The 23,786-nt window shown below is 37.1% G+C and overlaps 1 protein-coding gene across 1 annotated transcript in view; it reads right to left on the reverse strand.

Moving 5' to 3' along the window:
* The window catches only part of sorcs3 (sortilin related VPS10 domain containing receptor 3), a 469,314-nt gene that overhangs the window by 40,561 nt on the left and 404,967 nt on the right, over positions 1-23,786 (reverse strand). Inside the window, exons 18-20 of the mRNA XM_049469785.1 lie at positions 23,145-23,316; positions 14,100-14,286; positions 2,554-2,687 (exon numbers count right to left, since the gene is read on the reverse strand). Of these exons, the coding sequence (XP_049325742.1) occupies positions 2,554-2,687; positions 14,100-14,286; positions 23,145-23,316 (493 nt within the window). The remainder of the gene's footprint in view (positions 1-2,553; positions 2,688-14,099; positions 14,287-23,144; positions 23,317-23,786) is intronic.

The raw sequence follows: 23,786 nt of genomic DNA on the forward strand, positions 1-23,786 counted from the left end.
TGAAAAATATAGAATTTTTTTGTGGCTGAAGCCAAAACCAAACAAAATGAAACAACAAAAATTGGCTTAAAAGTGAAATACAGTATATTAGTCAAATATATTTTATTCCACAGTTAGTTTCCTTAACATTGGCACTTAAAGGTTAAGAACTTTACATATTCCACATATGGAGTATTTTTAGTAAAATCACACAACACTTTTCAGATGACAAATAATAAAATTCTGCTAATTTTAAGTTTATTTCCCAAAGCAACATTTTACAGGACAAATACTGTAAAATGTACCTAAAAAAAACATAAAAATACATGCATTAAATTGAACTTGGTTGTTTTTGAAGCAGCACAATGCTTTCTCCATACATATATATATATATATATATATATATATATATATATATATATATATATATATATATATATATATACAAAATATATACAAAAAAAATCACATTTCTTTTCTTCTTCTTTTTCTTCTTCTCACCTTTCTCTTTTTTTGTTTTAGATGCTTTGGTGCTAGTTTATGTTTCTGATTGCATATTGGTATGATTAGCATATGTGTTGAGTTTTTTCTGTGCTACCTTAATTCCTCTGTGATTTTAGCTTTTATTACCTTTTATTTTATTTCCCATCCCACTTTAAATGCTGCAGCCTGTGCAGTCTGTTGCACCATTTAAGGTGGAACAGAAAAGTTATCTAGGGATGAAGCTTGTTATGAAGAAAATGGCCATAAATCATTAAAACTACTCATCAACCTATGGTAATTTAGTGGTTATCGTAATTCTTAACAAAGAAAATACTGTAATTTGTTTCTTTAATAAAAAAGCAGGACCACTTTATCTTGGGTACACATTGAGAATGCAGTCATACCGAGGTAGATTATTGAATCATTCTTTGAGAAGAAAAGTCTCCAGTTCTTTTGAGGGCTGGATGAAAGTGCAAGAAATCTACTTTGCACTTTTTACACTTTAGAACTTACTATAAAGGCACAGAGGTGGTTAGATCTTCTGACTTGGGAGCCTGTGGAAGGTTTTGGACTTCACCAGAAAATACATAAGACCCCTTTAGAAATTATTTAGCAGTGTTTTAGTGTGATATTCATGAAGTGCTCCACCTACAGCACATGTCCGAGCTCTGGAACCAATGATTCAGACTGAATTGGTGCTGTATTGCGTTTAGGCCTGTCATGATAATCAGTTTAATAATTTATCATCCAATCTATGGGCATGTTTTATGGCCATTTTCTTCATAACAAGTAAAAAAAAAAACCCTGCTTCGATCATTTTAGTAGGTAGCTAGCTAGCTGACTTTCCCATTCCACCTTAAATAATGCATCAGACAGCAGAGACTGCTGTTGTCTTGGAAGTATCCTTTGCTAGAAAAGAGTTTCAAGGCAATTCGATTATTTGGAAGAATTCTCTTTTACTAAACTCTATTACTAAAACTGGTGGTGGCAGGGGATAGAAGAAGGCATGCTCTAGCAACATCAATGTCGGATCTTGAATGTTGGAGACTTGAATGAAAGGAGACCCCAAAACAGTGATGTCCTTCATGAATCTGTTCAGTCCTCTTAGTGCCAGCACCATTGGCAGACGACCGCAAGACACAGGAATACATGAACTCTGACCATTATGAAGACTATCCCTATTACCACATCAATGTCACCAAAGACTGTAGTGATGTCAAGCCTCAAAAGTGGCAGCGGGTCATCTACAGTAACTACAGAGTTGTTTTTTTTGGTCTTGGTGGAGAAGTTTAACAAATGTACAGTATACAGAGGGTGATCTACTGTATTTTAAGTGCTTATTTATTTTATTGCCAATTATTATGGTTTACAGCCAATGAAAAGCAAAAGATTCTGTGTTTCAGTTATTAATTAAATTAGAATTAGAATATTAAATAAGACTAATTGTTACTTTTGGCAGTGTGGGCAGTGTGCCAAGTCCTGCTGGAAAATGAAATCCGCATCTCCATAAACGTTTTAAGAAGTGATGTAAAAGATGTAAAAATTTTCCGGGAGCAGATGACATGTCTCTCCAAAGGAAGAGTGGAGAGACACACAGTCCAAACTGCTTGTGGTCTAGTGTGAAGTTTCTACAATCAGTGATGGTTTGAAGAGACATGTCATCTGCTGGTGTTGATCCACTGTGTTTTATTATCAAGTCTAAAGTCAGTGCAGTTTTGTTTTCCCTGAAAATCTTACAGCACTTCATGATTCCTTCTACTGACAACTTTTATGAAGATGCAGATTTCATTTTCCAGCAGGACTTGGCACACTGCCCATACTTCCAAAAGAACCAATTGGTACTATATCTACTGTATATACTGTAGATATAAGGATATGTATTTGTAAAGGGTGCATATGCTTGAACGAGAAGCTCTATGAAGCTCACAGCATCAGAATTGTGCTTATTATATTCTCAACATGGGACAGATTTGACTTTCATTCAGTCTTCTTCCAGCACGGCTTCTACTCCAAAACTGGAACTATAGTTCAGCTACTGAGGGCAGATTTAATTAGAAAGTCAGAGAGGGGTTATGAAGGACTTGGCTGTACCTCAGTGCTGTTCCCCAGCCACCAGAAATAGGTGACAGTTCTGGAGTGAGAGGGCCACACCATCGCAGTCAAGTTCACCTCCTTGTTCTTAATGACCACGAACGGAGCCAGTAACTGAACATGCTCCACGGGACCTTAAACACACACACACACACACACACACACACACACACATACAGGTCATTGTAACATTTATCAGCTCAATTTTATGACCGTTTTAGACTAAATTTGAAAAAAAAAAAAAAACTTTTATTTTACATTATTGCATTTTTAAGAAAAGACTGTTTTTTTTTATCTGTTTTTTAAATCTTTTTTTTTCCAATTTTCTCCTTATTTATTTCTTCGCCTCAAGATCTGAATTTCAGGGAAAATGAAAAAAAAGGATTTTCAAAGTAATTAAAAAAAAAATCAAATTGAAAATATGAACCCCTTCAAACCCTGTGTCAGTTCCAATTGACATCATGTATTTTTTTTTATGTTTTGTTGCACTGAACAGTAATCGAGACCTGTTGTTGTCCATCAGAAAAGATCATAAACCAGCCAATGAAACAGTAGCTTAGCCCCGCCCACTGCACTGGACAAAAAAAAAAAGTAAAAAAAAAAAAACCTCAGACACTAGGGCGTGTCAGCACTACACTACTGTGATTTACAACACTTTTTATCATTTTTAGCAATAAAAATGATAAAAATGAGTTACTTGGATTTTATATAGATTTTTAGCATAGTAGTGTCTTATTTTGTGTGCATTACAGAAAACATTCTTATATTTTTCCATCATTGAAACATAATTCAGGTCTTAAAGGATTAAATAATAAAGTTTTACACCCAGTTTTATCTTTTCAAATGTAGCTTTAAACTATCAGACAAATGATTAAACAAATATTCTGCGATTGATTAAACAATTAATCACACTTTTTCTTCTTCTTAAGATTAGTGGTGTCAATCACTTAATTTAGCTAGGGTTAGACTTTTTAAGCGCTTAAAAAATTATTATAAAAAAATAGCTATTATTAGATGTAAAAAAATATATAAGATTGCAAACATTGGAACTATATGTGTGTGTGTGTGTGTGTGTGTGAGTGAGAGAGAGAGTGATAGAGAAAGAGAGAGAGAGAAGAACATGAAAAGAAGGGAATTATAAGACAGTGAGAGATATTTATGAGATTTAAGCCATTTTTCAACTTAAAAAAAAAGTATATTGCCATCTAAACTCAACAATAATAACATGAACGTTTATATTGTTAAATAAAAATTTAGTAATATAAATTATGGGAGAAAGCTGAGACAAACTTGGTTAATTACTTATTTATTTGCATAAAGGTTACATAAACAACTACTTAAAGTGTCCAGATGAATAACCAGTGATGGGAATAAGGGCATTTAAATAAATGGTGTTACTAACGGGGCGAGTAACACAAAAGTAACGCAATAGTTACTTTTACTGGTAACTAGCTACTTTTATAGTGGAGTAACTCAGTTAGTAACTCAGTTACTTTTTTGGAAAAGTAATTAGTATTTATAACTAATTACTTTTTCAAAGTTACGTGCCCAACACTGATGTTAACATGTTAACTCTAGCAGCGCTAATTTGAAGCCCATCACGGATATGAAGGATTTCTGACGCTCAGAGAACAGAGGAGAAGCTTCTGTAATAATGAATAAAGCAGCGTTTCTGCAGACTGATGGTTCAAGTGCAGGTCAGAACTTTAAAACTCGGCTCGTATTAGCGTCACTGTTTATTCTGCATCCTGCTGTTGTGCTGAGCTGTGAGCTTCTCCAACTTCAAAGCAGCGAGGAGCTCGTCTGATTGTTGAGCTGAGACAGCTACAGATGATAATACAGAAGATAACGTGATGAACTCAGCACGAAGCACCTCGGCACATTTTTAGCACAACTGCTAACACTGACTCTGAAGCAGTAGAGATCAATCTATTTGATGACAGGGTGAGTTTTTTTTTATCTGAAGCTACTGTATCTGGGCTTTGTTAAGTTTTTTAAATTTAACCTGATTTAACCCAATTTAAGTCTCTGAGATTGTGATGTCAAACATGTATAAATGACTAGGATTTTGCTATTTATAGATTAATGTTTAAGTAAAATGAACATTCAGACCTTTTATACTATAAACTACATTTCAACATTTCTCCCAAATACCAAATACAAATATTGTAATTTAGAGCATTTATTTGCAGAAATAACAAAAAAAGATGCAGAGCTTTCAGACCTCAAATAATGCAACGAAAACAAGTTCATATTCATAAAGTTTTAAGAGTTCAAACAATCAATATTTGGTGGAATAACCCTGGTTTTTAGTCACAGTTTTAAACATGCATCTTGGCATCATGTTCTCCTCCACCAGTCTTACACACTGCTTTTGGATAACGTTATGTCTTTACTCCTGGTGCAAAAATTCAAGCAGTTCAGTTTGGTTTGATGGCTTGTGATCATCCATCTTTCTCTTGATTATATTTCAGAAGGTTTCAATTTGGTAAAATTGAAGAAAAAACATCATTTTTAAGTGCTCTCTCATTTTTTCCAGAGCTGTAGTTTTCCATGTAAGTTTTTATTAACTGTGGAATTCATAATCTGGTAACAGTTTATTTGGATGGTCTATTATTGATGCCTCATACTGTAGATGCTCAACTAACATTCAACTAACCTTCAACTGAATGTCTATTAAGTGCAACTTAACTCTTACTCTATAGAACCTAATCCAATATCTAACCCTAATCTTAAACCTAATCTCAACCATGAATCAACCATAAAACCCAACCTTAACCATAATCTTAACCCAATCCTTAAATATAATTCAGAGGTGAACTAACTGATGTGTTTTGGATCATTGTCCTGCTGTAGAACCCAAATATTGTCTTTTGCCAGAAAGATCATCAAGATGTTTTCTGGCGAAATTGAGACAAGCCTTGATGTTCTTTTTGCTCAGCAGTGTTTTTTATCTTGTCACTTGTCTTGGCCATGCAGTCTTTTTCCTATAGTGGAGGCATGAACACTGGTGTTAACTGAGGCAAGTGAGGCCTGCAATTCTTTGGATGTTGTTGTGGGGTCTTTTGTGACCTCTTGGATGAGTCGTCACTGCCCTCTTAGGGTAATTTTGGTCGTCCAGCCACTTCTTGAAAAGTTCATTACTCTTCCACGTTTTTGCATTTCATGGATAATGGCTCTCACTCTGGTTTACTGAAGTCCCAAAACTTTAGAAATCGCTTCAGAACCTTTTCCAAACTGATAGATCTCAATTACCTTCTATCTCATTTGTTCCTGAATTTCTTTGGATGTTGGCATGATCTTTTGGTCTACTTCGCTTTGTCAGGCAGGTTCTATTTAAGTGATTTCTTGATTGAGAACAGGAGTGGCAGTAATCAGGCGTGGATATTGCTAGAGAAATGAAGTGAAATAAGGTGTGATAAACCACAGATATGTTTTAAGCTTTATTTTAAAACTGCATTTTGGGTTTACTTGTGTTGTCTCTGACTAATAATTTAATTTGTTTGACTAATCATAAAGGGGGCAACACCACTCTATGTTATATCTACAATGGACCATTCAAATAATTTATTTAACTTGACTTAAAATTAACTTATGTGAATTTAACTTGATATAGAACAATGCTATTAATATTTCCATCCATAGCAAAATGACTCTTCTGCTAGCATGCATGGTTTCCCCAAGAGGCAGATGAGGATGAATTCTGCATCTGACATTTTTCATGTTGTCCTGACAACAAAGCACTTGAACGTGACATGCTTGTAATTCTGAATTAGGAGGATCTACCAACTAGCATGTGAATGCAGCATAAGGGTGTTTTTTTTTTCATTTTCTGTAAAGATTTGGTTTGGTTAGTCTTGGTTTCATGCTGAAGTTTAATTAAAACACTAAAGAACTTTCCTATGTCCTGTCGTCATCTCTTACATAGGCTGTCTCCCTGCACTTGACATTGATTAGCTTCTGATTGATTGGTTTATAATGTTTTGTGTTAAATATATTAGAAGATTCAGCTTCGTGACAGATGACATATTTCAGCACAACCCTGCTGCTATACTATGGTTGGGGGATCGCTGGTTCGAATCCTGGTCATGCAGCTTGCCGTCAGCTGCCGGAGCCCTGAGAGCACGATTGGCCTTGCTTTCTCTGGGTGGTTAGATGGCACTCTTTTTAGCACTCATATGTTTGTCTTCACCCTTCTTGTGCTGTGGCATCACTAGTGATGGGAGATATGCATCTAAATGGGTCTAGCTAAATTGGGAAAAAATTGAAATAAATAAATAAATAAACGTTTCTACAGCCAGTCCAGGCAGAAACGTGGGCCAGGTAACAAAATTCTAATCCCATTTTATGTTTGAAACTAGTTTATTTTCTTACTGTAGAACGGTAAAATGTACTTTTTGGACCAATCAGGTGCTTCTGATCCCAAATGCCAAAAAAAAATAATTAAATGTTACTACTAAATACTAAGACAAAGTTAAGTTTTATACATGTTAGGTCCTACTAACTCCAATTAGTAGCTAGATTCTTAGTAGTCAGGGTCTTACAAGGCTATGAAATAATCGGTGGTTGGATTGACAGGAAGGATTTAAAGAAAAGAAAGAAAAAAAAACATTCCTGTCAGTGCCAAAACTACTGCTAAACAAACACAGCTGACAGTGCAATAAGACAACAAGCCTCTCACCTCATTAATGTTTATAAAAGCATAAAAAAAAATCTAATTTATATATAGTTTCACCCTTAACCTCAAAGTAATGAATCAGTGGAGACACTACATGTTCACACTACAAGATTTTAGCCATTCATTTCATTCAGTTGTGGTTCTCAGCCCAGCGATGCACAAGCATTGATATGCCAATTATTATGAGGAGAGTAATTAATATCTTGTCCCATGATTTTTGCATGTCCCACACACATGTAAATCTAAGGAACATTGCACTGATCTGTAGGATACGTATGTGTGGGACTCCTGCATTGAATGTGGATGCCGCTTGTCTGTCCGTATGGACACTTTTAGCCAGATGCCACCACTCACAATCATTACCACCCACTGCACTGTCCACTGTGGGCGGTAATGCCTTCTATATCGCATTACTGGCTATGCTGTGGATCGAAGAAATGTTAAATGTCTTCTCTACAGCCTACTTAACTTAAAATACAGATGTGGGCATTTGCTAAGGTAACACCTGCCATTTTATCTCTTGTGTAAGTAAGATAACTTTAGAAAATTAGGTACCACTTTAAAATAAGACTACCTTTATAAAGGGTTTATAAATGGTTTACAATAAGTTTTTTTTTAATGGTTAATAATTAGGTTGTAAATGCCTTAAAAAACTTTAATAATCAGTTATAACACATACGTAGAAAGTGCAACAATATAAATGGCTGTTGGTTTACTATTTGACAAACAACAGGTCATAGTTGCCCTTTCTACGTATGTGTTATAACTGATTATTAATGATTTTGAAGGCATTTACAACCTAATTAGTAACCATTAATAAACTAACTGTAAACCATGTATGAACGCTTTATAAAGGTAGTCTTATTTTAAAGTGGTACCGAAAATTGTACCTTAAAATGGTCCAAATGGTTCCTTTGTATGATATCACTCTTCGTTCTTTATACATTATATATTAAATTGATAAATCAACTGAAGGTCTTCAGATCTATAAAGGTTCTTTACATTTAAATTGTTCTCTCGCTCTCTCTTGTCTTCTCTCTCTTGTTCTCTTGCTCCTGTTCTCGCTCTCTCTTTCTCTCTCTCTCTTGCTCTGTCTCTCGTTTTCTCTCGCTCTCACTTTCTCTCTTGTTCTCGCTCGCTCTCTCTTGTTCTCGCTTGCTCTTTCTTGATCTCAGTTGCTCTCTTTGTTTGTTTTTTCTTACTCTCTCTTGTTCTTGCTCTCTCTCTTTCTCTCGCACTCTTTTTCTCATTCACACTCTCTTTGTTCTTTCTCTCACTTTCTCTTGTTCTTGCTCTCTCTTATGTTCTAGTTCTTGTTCTCTCTCTCTCTCGCTCTCTCTTGTTCTATCTCTCTCCATCTCATTAGTTTTCTCACTCTCTCTTTCTCTTGTTCTCACTCAAATTCTGTCTCACATTCGTTTGCCCTCATTCTCTCTCTCTCTCTCTCTCTCTCTCTCTCTCTCTCTCTCTCTCTCTCTCTCTCTCTCTATGTTTTGTTCTTTTCCACACTCTCTCTTTCTCACTTGTTCTCTCTCTCTTGTTCACTCTCGTTCTCTTGTTCACTTGTTCTCGTTCTCTCTCTCATTATCTCTCTCTTTCTCTTTTGTTTTCTTTTGTCCACTTTCTCTCCCACTTGTTCTCTCTGTCTTGTTCTCATGCTCTGCCTTGTTTTCTCTCTCTTTCATTCTTTCTCTCACTCTCTTGTTCTTGTTCTTTTTCTCGCTGTCTCTCTTTTCTTATTCTTTTGTTCTCACTTGCACTCTCTTTCATTCTTTCTCTCACTCTCTTGTTCTCGCTCTCTCTTGTGTTCTATCTCTCGTTCTTTGTCTCTCATTCTCTCTTTCTCCCTCTCACTTGTTCTCTTTCTCTCTCTCTTGTTTTCTTTCTCACTTGTTCTCTCTCTCTCTTGTTTTCTCGCTCTTGTTCTCTTGTTTACTTGTTCTTGTTCTCTCTCTCTCCTTCTTGTTCTCTCTCACATGTTCTGTTTCTCTTGTTCTCGATCTATCTCTCGTTCTCTTTCTTTTTCTATTTCTTTCACTTGTTTTCTCTCTCTCATTCTCTTGCTCTGGTTCTCTCTCTTCTCTCTCTCTCTCATTCTCTTTCTCTGAACTCAACTGAACCAAATTGAATTTACTGAATTGTATTCCTTTATAAAGAGACATACTAGTGCTTAAGAGTTCTATACTAATGACAGTCATTATAAGGTATTAATGCTTTATGAATACAGATTCATAGGAAGTGTTTCCCACTTTTTCATCTTTAATGTCAACCAAGCTGTACCTCCAATCCAATTCTATAAAGCTGTACGTCCTCATAACGCTCAGTTTAGACATCATGTTGTCTTATCCCAGCATCACTCACATCGACTTCTACCCACAGACAGCAACAGCTAAGCAAAGAAACTCAATGTACCAAATTTCACATCAGTAGAGGCTAATTCAATAGCAGAGTGCTTTAATGGAGTGTATGTAGCCATCAGGAAAGAGCTTTGACGCAAATGCTTCCAAGCAGCTGTTTTAGGCGGTAGAGGAGAAACACTTGAACATCATGTTTCTTTTTGAAATAAAGTCTTAAAATAGGCTTTTCTTTCTTATATTTAGACGAATAACCCTTAAAGGTCTACGTCTAAAATAATACTGTTTATGTGCTGTACTTTAAATGGTCCTTATAAATTGTGTAAATATACAAGTGTAATTGCATGACTACATACTTGTACATAGTTATGTATAATGGCTTATATTCAAGGATATATTTAATATAAAAGTTTGCCATGGTTTTGTTATAGTCTGCATAAGCTGCAGCAACCAATGGTTACCATTGTGTTTCTATAATACTACTACTAATGTAATAGCATATTACAAATTATTGTTTTAATAATGCTCCTCTCATGTCATTTAAAGGTTATTACAATGCCTTTGTTGTCATGTTATTACAATGTTATAAGTATGCAATTGGAATATTATTACTAATGTTTGGGTTATCACGTTAGAATTGAGTCATTGCAATGTTGCCGCTTTTGTGTTACTATCACGTTACAATTGAGTTATTGTAATGTTATTGCTATTGTGTTATTATCATATTAAAATTGAGTTAGTGCAATGTTGTCTCTATTGTGTTATTATCATGTTACATTTGAGTTATTGTAATGTTATTACTATTGTGTTATTATCATATTAAAATTAAGTTATTGTAATGTTATTACAATTGTGTTATTATCATATTAAAATTGAGTTATTGCAATGTTGTCTCTATTGTGTTATTATCATGTTACAATTGAGTTATTGCAATGTTGTCTCTATTGTGTTATTATCATGTTACAATTGAGTTATTGCAATGTTATTACTATTGTGTTATTATCATGTTAGAATTGAGTTATTGCAATGTTATTACTATTTTGTTGTCATCCTGTTAGAATTGAGTTATTGCAATGTTAATACTATTGTGGTATTATCATGTTAGAATTGAGTTATTGCAACGTTATTACTATTGTGTTATTATCATGTTACAATTGAGTTATTGCAATGTTATTACTATTGTGTTATCATGTTAGAATTGAGTCATTGCAAAGTTATTACTATTGTGTTACTATCACGTTACAATTTAGGTATTGCAATGTTGTTACTATTGTGTTAACAATAACTGTATTACAATTGTTATTGCAATGGTACTGCTGTAATATTACCATATTAATACAACTGTGTATAAAAGTTATTATGATGGTGCCATTACCATGTTATTGACTACTGTGTTATTACAAAGTTATTAGCATGTAATTGCAATATTAGCACTTTTATGTTATCAGCATGCTATTCCAATTGTCTTATTACAATGATACTACTTAGTGATATTACCACGTTACTACAACTGTATACCAATGTTATTATCATGGTACTATTATCATGTCATTGCAATGTTTTTACTCTGGTTATGTTTTCATATCATTACAATGCTATAGCCTGAAATTGCTTTTGAGTTACTACAATGTTATTTGCATGTAATTGCACTGTTAGTACCATTGTATTATTACCGTGTTATTAGAGTTGTGTTATTGCAATTTTGCTATTGAAGTGCACCAGATTGTAAGGCACATTATGCGACACTAGTAAGGAACCGGGGTGTTGCCAGGTTTCCTTCTAATTCAACAGATCACGCCGATGGGTGGTGAGATCTGTAAAGCTAAGCAAACAAAGTTGTAAAAGTAAAAACATTTTATTAAAAAAAAGTCAAACGAGTGCTGGATGTTAATCTACACTGATTTCTCTCCTAAAAACCTATTTTTATTTGGGTGAGTAAAGTGCTTTCGTTTACTTACAGTAAGCTTAGATTTGCAGATTTCCACTAAGGCTAGCTGTGGTTAGCGGCTAATGCTACCCAATAGCGCTACACTAAGGGAACCCTGAGTGTTTCGGTAAGCCAGGGCGATATCAGCTAGCGGTTCGTCCCATGTAGCTTGTTTTAACATAGTAAACACACATATGATAATACGCACCTCTGAATGGCAAAAGAGCTAGTTAGCGCTTAGCACAGTTAACGAGTTATGCTAATGCTGCTCCAACAGTGCTATCCAGGGTTAGCAGCAGGTTACAGGCTGATAATACTCACCTCTGAACAGTGTTGGGAAGTAACGGATTACATGTAACGGCGTTACGTAATCAGATTACAAATTATGAGTAACTGTAATCCGTTACAGTTACTGCTTCAATAAATGGTAATCAGATTACAGTTACTCTGCTAAAATTAAAGGATTACATTGCGGTACTTTCCTATTTTTGCTCTTCCAACACTGACAAAACGCAAATAACATTTTGCGGTGAAATCGCTCTGATATGAAAGGGAACTGTCTGCCCCTCGTCCCATCTCGCTGCACACACACACACAGGGAGGAGGGGCAGACAGCGGCTCCGCACACACAACGAAACGAAATTAACTGACATTTTGGTCAACGAATAAAAACGAGACGAAAATGTTTGGCAGGGACGAAATCCAATCAGAACTGATTTAGTTCTGTGAAAGGTAGGGACCAGTTAGGAAGAGATCCAATCACTGCTACTTTAGCGAAGGTGGAGAGGCGGGATAAGCGGGGTACTCATCCAATCAGTACCCGCCTCTCCTGCAGTAGCGCCGCGCGCTCAGTTACAAACCCGGGAATTAACCTGTCGTTACGGAGCTCGACTGGAAGTTAACTCGACAGTGTTCAGCAGGGAGAGAGAGAGAGGAGAGGCGATATATTTCTCCTTTGACGTCGCGAAAAACAAGATAACGTGTAAACCGCGTGGAGCGACTCCATCTCCGGTAAAAACACCACTAATCTTTCAGCTTCTGCAGACCAGAGTCACACAGATCTCCATGCAGAGATCCGCGTTTTAATACTGATGTTATTTCATGAGCTGATGTGTTTAACTCGGCAGTGCACTAAAACACAGAACTGATACAGAACTCACTCATTAAGATCAGATCATCTGCTTAGTCTCACACTGGGAAAGATATAGCTAGTGTTAAAGCAGCAGCAGGTCAGAAAGGAACTCAATAATATATCCAAAATAAAACAATAAAATAAGTCAATCTATGAACCCAAAAGTCTGTGTAAATTTCCTTACAGCACTTTCTCATAAGTTTCTCACTTTAACTCATGAAGTCTCTCAGTACATCCTGAGAGCATCTCTACAGGACAGTGTGTGAAGGTGTGTTTTTGATCTCATTTATAGACTGTAGCTCCAGTAGGTGTGCTGGGTTAGTGCTGGAGATAAAACTAGATCATTTAAAAGCTGTTTTTGCATCTACAGCTCTGTTTAAACTATAATTTAACTATTCAGATTTTTAATGACCTGATTTCTAGAGCAAAATGCTTTAAATGTAAAATATATATAGTCACACACCTATAATAATAATAATATACATTAAATCATATATAAATATATTTCACTTTCAAACATTAACAATATTACTCAAGTGGTTATTAAACGTTTCATTTCGTATACGTGTAGAGTTAATAATTCAAGGGAACTGATGAAAAATCATTTACATTTACACCCTTTACATTTTAGTCGACTAAATTTACTGTAATTTTAGTAGACTTTATTCTTATGACATTAAGTCGACTAAAACTAAGTTGACTAAATTACTAAATTGTGACTAAAACTAAATGCTATTTTCGTCACAAAACTATAACTAAGACTAAATCAAAATTTGTTGTCAAAATTAACACTGGTGGCAAACCTGCAAGTAGATAGCTTACAGTTGTTGTTACATTGTTTGGTTTTAAATTGTTTTATTATCAATTTATAGAAGTGTTTCATAAAATTGTTTGATGAAATGGTTTCATAAGTATTTTTATAGAGTGATTGAAAAGGCTGTTTTATTTGTTTATCTATTTGTTAACTGGGAAGAAAAATAAAATAATATGCAATATGTGGTTGCTACATTCATTCAGGCTTAAAAAAATGACAATATTGTAAGTAATCCAAAGTAATCAGATTACGTTACTCACTTGAAGTAATGTAACTGATTACGTTACAAATTACATTTTGAGTGATGTAATCAGTAATCTGTAAGGGATTACATTTTAAAAGTAACCTTCCCAACACTGCCTCTGAATGGCGAAAGAGTTAGTTAGCGCTTAGCACAGTTAGCAGGTAATGCTAATGCTGCTCCAACAGTTATATCCAGGGTTAGCAGCAGGTTACAGGCTAATAATACTCACTTCCGAACAGCAAAAGAGCTAGCATGGTTAGCGTGTAATGCTAATGCTGCTCCAGCAGTGCTAGCTGGGGTTAGTTGGATGTGTTTTGGGAGTTCTCTGCTAAACCACTAACTCTAGTACTAAGAGTTTACATGAGTTAATTGTAGCGTAAGTGTGTAGGACACCTACAGGTGACGTGCAGGTACAGGGACGTGCTGTCATAGCCCAGGATGTTCTCAGCGAGGGCGGTGACCCTGAAGATCCCAGCGCTACGGTACACATGTCTGATCCCCTCCTCTGTCCAGCTGAGATTGGAATAGGACACAGCCGTCCCGTCCCCGAAGTCCAACTGGATATTTGTCCTCAGCGAGTCCCCCTGTGGACCAACCAGAACATGCTTATTTTAGTAGAACAACTATCTATGGTTGAACTGTCTCCACATTGGCACATATTTATAGATGACAGTATGTCATTCAGCAAGCTTCTTCAGATCTTGTCCTCTACAGCTGGTGTCCAACACACTGCTCAAAAAAAAAAAACACTTATGTAATTAAGTTCCCATTCAAAAACACATCAGAATTAGTTATACATCGCTTTATACACCGCTTAAGACTTCCTAAGACTGACATGCATGGAGTTGAAAGTGTTCCTTTCTTTCCTACACTCAGCTCTACCTGGAATCTCCAGTCTCCGGACTACGATACCCAGGACGCACCACAGACACAGCACATGGCACCACCAAGAAGTCATTCACCAGAGTCTTGAATTCACCTGGCCTCCCCAGTATAAATAGACTGCCCCCACACCGCCACTCACTGCTGAGAATTGTTGATTTACCCACTCTACAACATGTATATCTCCTTGCCTGTGCTTTCTGTTTGTGTTTGACCTTGTTTTGTTCTTTGTCTTGCCTGCCCTCTGATACCTTCTTGCCTCTGTATGACCCTCAGACCGTTAATAGTTTATGCTCGCTCTCTCTTGCTGCTGTTCACTGGTTTTGACCCTGCTCGTTTTGACTTGCCCTTGTACTGCACATTTTGTCAATAAACTATGTGTGTCTGAGATCTGTCTAGCCAAGAACTTAAGATGTAAGCATTTAATAATGGTTGTTTAAATGCAAATAAAATATAGAACATAAATTTGGACATACCTTAGATTCAATATGTTTTTTTTTTATTATTATTTACAGATGTTTTGCATTGTAGAGTAATAATAAAGTCATGCAAACTATTAAGAAAATAGGAGTATGTTATTTAGTACATTAGTATTTATTTAAAAACAAACCACAGCATGTTTTATATTTTATATACTCAGTCAGCTTTATGAGGTGGAGTCACCTGGAATGTTCAGCTTTCAGTAAACAGCTGTGCTGAACTCCTCAAGAGTTAATTCCTTGAATTTTTGGTTCTCTTAACATGTTTGAGAGCATCAGTTGTAAAGTTGTGAAGAGGTAGAGTTGGTATACAGCGAATAGCCCTATTTGCGTAATGTTCTAATACATATTATGGTAAGAACTACTCAACTAAGTAAAGAAAAAAAGAAGGTTTAAGAAATGAAGGTCAATCAATCCGAAAAAAAATAAAAACAAGATACTTATCAAAAAAGTATCCTCAAGTGCAGTCACAAAGACTATGAAAAATAACATTAAGATGAAACTGGCACTCATCACCTGAGGACCACCTCAGGAAAAGAAGACCAAGAGTTACCTCTGTTGCACAAGATAAGCGTATGCTTCACACTGTATTTTGGTTTGTTTAACACTTTTAAGTTACTACATGATTCCTAATGTGTGCCTTCATAGTCTGGATGACTTTAGTTTTAATTTAAAAGGTAGAACAAAAATCCAAAGTCCAAACGTTTGACTAGTTTTGTTTATAGCTGTAATCAAAAGCACCATAACATATAACATTCTAGTCAATAACTGGTTACTCAGCTTGCTAGCTAAACAGCAAAAGCTGACCTGATCTTTCAAAATAATCTCTTATTTTGCATCTATTCTTTACTTTTCTTTTCTTATGATTTTGCTGAAAGATGTGTGTACTGTGCTGAACTATCTGTATCTAACATACAGCTGGAAAAAAATAAGAGATGACTTAAAATTGTTTCTTTGATTTTACCAAATCTGAAATCCTCTGGAATATAATCAAGAGGAAGATGGATGATCACAAGCCATCAAACCAAGCTGAACTGCTTGAACTTTTGCACCAGGAGTAAAGGCATAAAGTTCTCCAAAGAGCAGTGTGTAAGACTGGTGGAGGAGAACATGCCAAGTGATTGTGATTAAAACCAGGGTTATTCTACACTCAATGCTACGAATTGATTTCTGAACTCTTAAAACTTTCTGAATATGAACTTGTTTTATTTTCATTGTTTGAGGTCTGAAAGCTCTGCATCTTTTTTGTTATTTCTGTAGTTTATAGAATAAAACAACAATGTTCGTTTTAATCAAACATATACCTATAAATAGCAAAATCAGAGAAACTGGTCCAGAAACTGAAGTGCTCTCTTAATTTTTGTTTTCCAGAGCTGTAGAACTACTTTAGAAAACACATAAGCAAGTCTATTAGGAGCTGCTTAGAAACACAACCACTTAGAGCATTCTATTGTAAATATAGCCGTCTAGCTTTAATACAAAGATACAGAAGATAATGTAAGTATTTATTTATTTTTATTTCAGTGCATTTCCTGTCTATCACAGTTCATTTTTCCATTAGTGTGGACAGTAGTTAAGAACTTGCATCCGCTGAACTAGATAAAAAACTGATTTTGGAGGGCCTTTACATAACAAACCATTAAGAAAGGTCAATGGTGTGCTCCTGGCCTATAATGAGGAGCGATATGGTGGAGAGTTTAGCAGCAGACAAAAGCACTGAGCTGAGTGCTGAAGCCAAAACCCTGATGATGGATTAGTGTTTCCATGCCAGCTGCTGAACAGTGTAACATAACACATATATGACGTAACAGAATTACCACAGAGGACCATTATCACATCTAGTGGCTGCAGGTGTGAAGTTAGCAGGTGTGAAGCTCCCACATCTACACCCACAACAGGAGCCAACAGGACAATTACAAGACAAGCCAGCATGGGAAACTCAGGACTTCCCAGACAATGTCTTAAAATAGTGACCCTTCATCAAATTAAGAAACCACTTCAGTTTCTAAATCAGTTTCTTTGATTTAGCTATTTATATATATATTATATTTATATATATTTATTTGTTGTTTTTTCTATAAACTACAAACAATGTATTGCCCAAATTCCAAATAAAAATATTGTCATTAAGAGCATTTATTTGCAGAAAATGAAAAAAACTGAAAGATTTCAGATCTCAAATAATGCAGAGAAAACAAGTTCATATTCATAAAAAAGATCAATATTCGGTGGGATAACCCTGGTTTTTAATCACAGTTTTTTTCATGCATCTTGGCATCATGTTCTCCTCCACCAGTCTTACACACTGCTTTTGGATAAATTTATGCCACTCCTGGTGCAAAAATGTAAGCAGTTCAGCTTGGTTTGATGGCTTGTGATCATCCATCTTCCTCTTGGTTATATTACAGAGGTTTTCAATTTGGTAAAATCAGAGACTCATCATTTTAAGTGGTCTCTTATTTTTTTTCCAGAGCTGTATATATTTTCCAGTGTTTCTTCAAGGGATTGGTTATATATGATCCCATCTTAGCATATATTACAACCTCAAATCACTAAAAGTTGCCAAGCATTATGCAACATGAACAGGCGCATAAAAAAAATTAATATATTGAAAAGTTACTTTATTTCAGCAATTCAGTTCAGAATGTGAATCTTATATATTATATAGATGTACAGAGTTATCCATTTTAAGTTTATTTCTTTTATTGTTGATGATTATGATGGTTATGGCTTACAGCCAATGAAAACCCGAAAATCAGTGTCTCAGAAAATTTGAATTTTATACTGTATAAGACCAATTGGTACTTTTAAGCAGTGTGGGCAGTGTGCCAAATCCTGCTGGAAAACGAAATCCCCATCTCTATAAAACCTTTTGGCAGAGAAAAGCATGAAGTGCTGTAAGACAACTTTAATGGAGATGCGAATTACATTTTTTAAAGAATTTGCTCTTCATTACTTGATACCTCTGGAAGGGACCTCTATGGCACATTTTTTCATCATCATTTTTAAGAGGCTACTTAAAAATGATGAGTTTCTTTGATTTTACCGAATTAAAAACCTCTGGAATATAATAATCAAGAGAAAGATGGATGATCACAAGCCATCAAACCAAGCTCAACTCAGCTTGAATCTTTGCACCAGAAGTAGCATCCAAAAGTTATCCAAAAGCGGTGTGTAAGACTGGTGGAGGAGAGCATGCCAAGATGCATGTTTAAAACTGTGATTAAAAACCAGGGTTATTCCAGCAAACATTGATTTCTAAACTCTTAAAACTTTATGAATATGAAATAGTTTTTCTTTGCATTATTTGAGGTCTGAAAGCTCTGCGTCTTTTTTGTTATTTCTTCAAATATATGCTCTAAATGACAATTTTTAAATAGTGAATTTGGGAGAAATGTTGAAACACAGTTTATAGAATAAAACAACAATGTTCATTTTACTCAAACATAAACCTATAAATAGCAAAATCAGAGAAACTGATTCAGAAACGGATGTGGTTTCTTAAATTTTTTTCTAGAGCGGTAAAATGTTAAATGACACACCAAAGCAAGGGCTAAAGCCAAATCTGATCTGGCAACGTATAAAACTGCACACCAGGTTCAAATGACTTTTTTTAGTGTCTAAATCTCTGTGTGTGTGTGTATGTATTGTGAAGTGTGTTTCTGTGTGTGTGTGTGTGTGTGAGAGACAGAGAGAGAAGGATCATCCCCTGCTACTATCTCAGCAAGCCTCTGCTTGTTTTTACCCATGCTCCTCTGGGTGTTACATCTGGCACCCTGTGCGTCTATCATGCCATGCATGAGGAAGTGTTGGTGACTGCAGCTGCCACCTCGTCCAAATGTGTGTTAGCGAGTGTGTGTGTGAGTGTGTGCTCGTCTGCGATACTCCCAAATCCGTGTTTATCCTTCCCTCGAAAAGCTCCCTCTCGCTCTCTCGCTCGCTCACCCGCTCACCCTTCGGTGCTTTGTAATGCAATGCTGTTGGGATATTAATTTGTAACACTGCATTAGCGAGCAATAGTGGGAGGAGTGCGCTACGCAATAGCGAACCACAAAACCCCTTATGTATTCCTGCCTGTTCTCTTCCAGCTGACTGTGAAAGCTGTGTGTGCATGTGTGTGGGTGTGTGTGTGTGCATGTGTGAGTGTGTGTGTGTGTTTATGCGCTGGGTGGTTTCTGGGATATTTCACGCCACTTTGCCCAGAAAATCGTAACTCGAATAACCTCTCGGAGAAGAAAAGGGCCAGACGGAAAGGAGAGGAATTTAAGAAAAGGCGACTACAGTAGCTGGGTGGGCTGTGGAAAGCGCTGTTGTTACGCTGGTTTAAGTTGTGAACTGCCTGACGGTTTAAGTCACTTAAATAAGTTGAACTTGTCAGTCTAAATAAGGTTAAAAAGTCATTTCTAAGGCTTTGTGACTCAAGAGGACTACAGTGAGAACTATTATTCACAAAATGAGAAAACACGGAACAGTGGTGAACCTTCCCAGGAGTGACCGGCCTACTGAATTTACTCTAAAAGCCAAAAAAGGGCATGGGCAACTCATCTAGGAGGTCACAAAAGAACCTAGAACAACATGTAAAGAACTGCAGGTCTCACCTGCCTCAGTTAATGTGTCAGTGTTAATGATTCAATAATAATAATAATAATAATGTTAATAATATTAATGATAATAATGCAACAAAATGACCCAAATAACTCCAGCGGATCTACCTCTGAATGGTTAAAAGTTGTTCGCCTTGTGAATCATTCCCCTGACGTTGTGATCTCAACCCACGGAGACATTTACGAAGGGAGGCCAAGCGCAGCCGAAGCCTATGGTTAAAGGTCACATGCTTGTGTGTGTGTGTGTGTGTGTGTGTGTATGTGCGTGACAGTGATACCGAACACGAGGTTTAGCATTTGGACTAGTGTATAGTTCACTACCCAGCTCTGTTCTGAAGAGAAGTGGCTTACAGTGAGGTTCAGGGTGCCTCACGCTACGGGCACAAATGTCGCCATGTCACACTAGCTTGCTTGCCTGACTGAACTTTTCAGGGTTCAGAGTTTTCCAAGACGTATTAAGTCGCTACTGTAAGAAAAACGTACAAATGGTTTGTGAAAAATATAGCAGTTACACACTTTTTTCTAAAAAAAAAAAAAAAAAAAAAAAGCTTAATATTCAGTAAGACTATCGAAACAACTTGAACCTGAGCAAATACAAAAAGCATTTTTTTTTAATATCTTTATTTCAGTTTTTTTCCCATTTTCTCCCCAAATTACATGGTCAATTACCCAATCTACTGATTAGGACTCCCCCTATCATTAGTGGTGCCCCAACACCAGGAGGGTGAAGAGTAGCACATGCCTCCTCTGATACATGTGAAGTCGGCCACCCCCTCTTTTCCAACTGCTGCTGATGATGGAGCATTGCTGAGTAGCATCACAGTGCACACGGAGGAAGGCGCAGCGACATGGTTCTGATACATCAGCTCACAGATGCCTTGTGCTAATTGACATCACCCTTTGGAGGCCACTCTCTCAGGGCTACAGCAGCTGATGGCAAGCTATATGAACAGGATTCGAACCGGCAATCTCCTGATCATAGTGGCAGCGCTTAGCCTGCTGGACCACTTGGAGCCCTACAAAAAGCAGTTTTTTAAATGATTAACTGTGATTAACCACATTTTTTGGAAAGACAAGTTCAATTTGAGCCTGAACTGTAGAATCAAGAAATCATTTAAAAATGACTGATGACATGAAAGATCTCAAAAAGCAACACATTAGAACAGATGATAAAACAAAGTCATTGACATCTATCAGTCTAAAAAAGTTAAAAAGTAATTTCTAAGGGATAATGGCTTCATAATCGCATAGTAATCTGTGTCTTTAAGGCAAGCTCTTAAGACGGCTGAGGTGTGTGGACAAGCATTGTCCTGCTGAAATAGCACACCATAGTGTGCACTCAAAAAAGGTAGGACCAATGGTTGCAGGACCTCATTAACATTCCATTGATTAGTTTGTTTAAATTGCAGCATTGCTTTCACAGGTGTTGTGCTAAATTCTGTCTCCCTGCCAACTTACTACAAATGCACAAACCTCATTTACCACCTCTTTTGGTTGTACCAAATTTTATTTTTTTTTGTCTGGATTTTGGTTTAGAACAAGGGTTTTATTATGTTTATTTACAGTCTTTGTCATCGCTAAGCTAAGTTTGTAGTTAATCATTGTGTTGTCTTGTCTTTAACAAAACTTTATCCCTGCTCGAATCCACACCTTTAGCCAGCAGTGAATGTAGGTATTCCTATGGATTCCGCAACCTGCGTTCCCTGCATCCCTGCATTCCCTGCATTCCCTGCGTTCCTGGATAACTTTCAGCCTCTAAATCTGGATCTGCTGCTTTGGTAAAATCATGACTTGGGTTTTCATCTGCCATGTGTTGCACCTCAGCTACATTAAATATTTAGGGCCCACTTGCGTCGCCCGAGAACTCCCCCCGTCGCCGAGCTTCATGAATATAAATTAAAGTCAAATTCGACGAGAGGATTTCCAGTCATCGCGTCTCTCGCGAGGAAGATTCCTAGCGCTTCCTCTCTCTTTCTTACGCTCTACCTCTCCCCCTCTCTCTCGCTCTCACTGTCCCTCATCTATCTATCTTAATGAAGGGAATAAGCCTTCATTTCCTCATCTCATCACAGCTGTAATGTGGCAACTGTGCCATGCCGAGACCCCCGGAGAGATGCACTTACCTGCCGCCCGAGTGTGTGCGCTATGCTACATCAATGGGAAGCAGTTTCCCAGCGGGCTTTGCGTTGCGCGCCCGGCTAGCACCGCACCATCTGTAGGAGGCTTGGCTGCCTCCCTTTCGCTTGACACTGCGGCATGAAGGAGCGAGTCGGGCCAGATGGGAAGCTTTTAAAAAAAGTTCCTCAACCCAGGTTCAACTGTGTTTGCTTTAGGCAGCAGTAACTTGGAGTCACAGAGTAATTAGGACGGGCAAGTCTAGAGATAGCATGAACTGTTCCCAAGTCCCAATTTCCAAACACTGGGTACAGTGTTCTTTCTCACCCGTTTCGTCCTAGACATGAAGCTCACGCTGGTTGCCAGATTGATACACAGTGGCCTGTGAATATATATATATATATATATATATATATATATATATATATATATATATATATATATATATATATATATATATATCTTCCAGTTTCCAAAATGCAAGTGGTGGTGGTCGAGTACCTAGCAATGATTAGTGAACCTCAATGATTACCTGCTGTTCAGAAGAAGAATAGTCAGCTCATCTGTTTCTATGGCATACTGTTGTGTTCTATATCTGACAACCATGGTGTGGAAATTGGTGGGAGTGGAATCATTGGTCAATGTGGAATCATTAGGCAGCCAATCTGTTTATAGGTAAGCGCCAGATCTCAAGCCCTGTTACATAGGACAACAGATGCCTGCACCAGATCTCAAGCACCAGATCCCAAGCCCTTTTAAATAAGAGAACCGATTCCTGCGCCAGATCCCAAGCACCAGATCGAAAGTCCTAATAAATAAGCCAACAGATGCCTGGGCCAGATCCCAAGCACCAGATCCAAAGTCCTAATAAATAAGCCAACAGATGGATTACATTGGAAGCAAAGGTTGGAAGGAGGGTTTTATTGCCACTTAAACACTTAAAGAGAGCATCGTCAGGACAGGCGCATGCCTCCTTCGATACATGTGAAGTCAGGCCTTTTTTTTCTCTCACTGCTGCCAATCAGTGTGGCATCATTATGCAGCCAGTGCACTTAGAGATAATCGCCGGATTCCCAGCTCAGGTTGGTGGGAGTGCCCTCTACCCCTCCAAAGAGAGAATGGCCACTTAAGCTCTCTCGGACTCTGGCTGCTGATGGCCAGCCAAACAGCGTAAAGCAAGATTTAACTTCTTTTGGGCATAAAGTCATAATCTTTGTCTTAGTGTGAACCCTTTTAAAACTTTTAGACACTCTTTAAACTCTGTTCATACTTTTTATCGACCAGTGTTCTCAAGGGTTTTAGCTGTTTTATTTTTATCCCACTCTTCACAAACATTTATACCCCAGCCTCACCCCAACTTACCTCCTCCAGCTGCACTACAAAGGTGACGTTGCTGCCCAGGTTGGCTGTCAGCTTGTTGTCTCGGGTTGCCAGTTGTAGGCCTCGCGGAGGCCGGTTGGGACACTGTTGTTTCCGGGCCGTGTACATCTCCTTCACCCCTTTGGTGCAGTTATTTGCTGCCACTTTGCGGTAGCTGACAAACACAAGAACAAAGAGATGACATCATTATCTCTGTCACCGTTCCTCAGTCTGTGAGTGATCCAGCTGTCATTTGTACTTTTAACACCAGCTTGAAAAACAGGAGACACTCAAGTCGAGCTTCAGTTCACTCTCAGAAGACTACAGAAGAGTACTTTGTGGAGTTTCAATGCAGGACAGGTTTTATTACGCTAGAATTGGGATGAAAAGTTTATGATTTGTGATGCCAGTCCGGTTTTATGAGGGAAAAAAAAACAATCATTAAATATTGGCCTAGGTTTGCACTGCTATGGAAATTGATGACAAGTGCAGATATCTAATTTTCTTTTATGTGCTTATCTCCTAGTGCCAATGCATTAACATTTTTAAAAAAGCAGACTGTTCTTCCATCCAACTGGATTTGAAGAACACAATATTAAATGTGTTGATATTTAACTTACCAGTAACATACCAGTTTTTCATACA

Source organism: Astyanax mexicanus, chromosome 21, assembly GCF_023375975.1.
Source record: "Astyanax mexicanus isolate ESR-SI-001 chromosome 21, AstMex3_surface, whole genome shotgun sequence".
Taxonomy (NCBI): Eukaryota; Metazoa; Chordata; class Actinopteri; order Characiformes; family Acestrorhamphidae; genus Astyanax; species Astyanax mexicanus.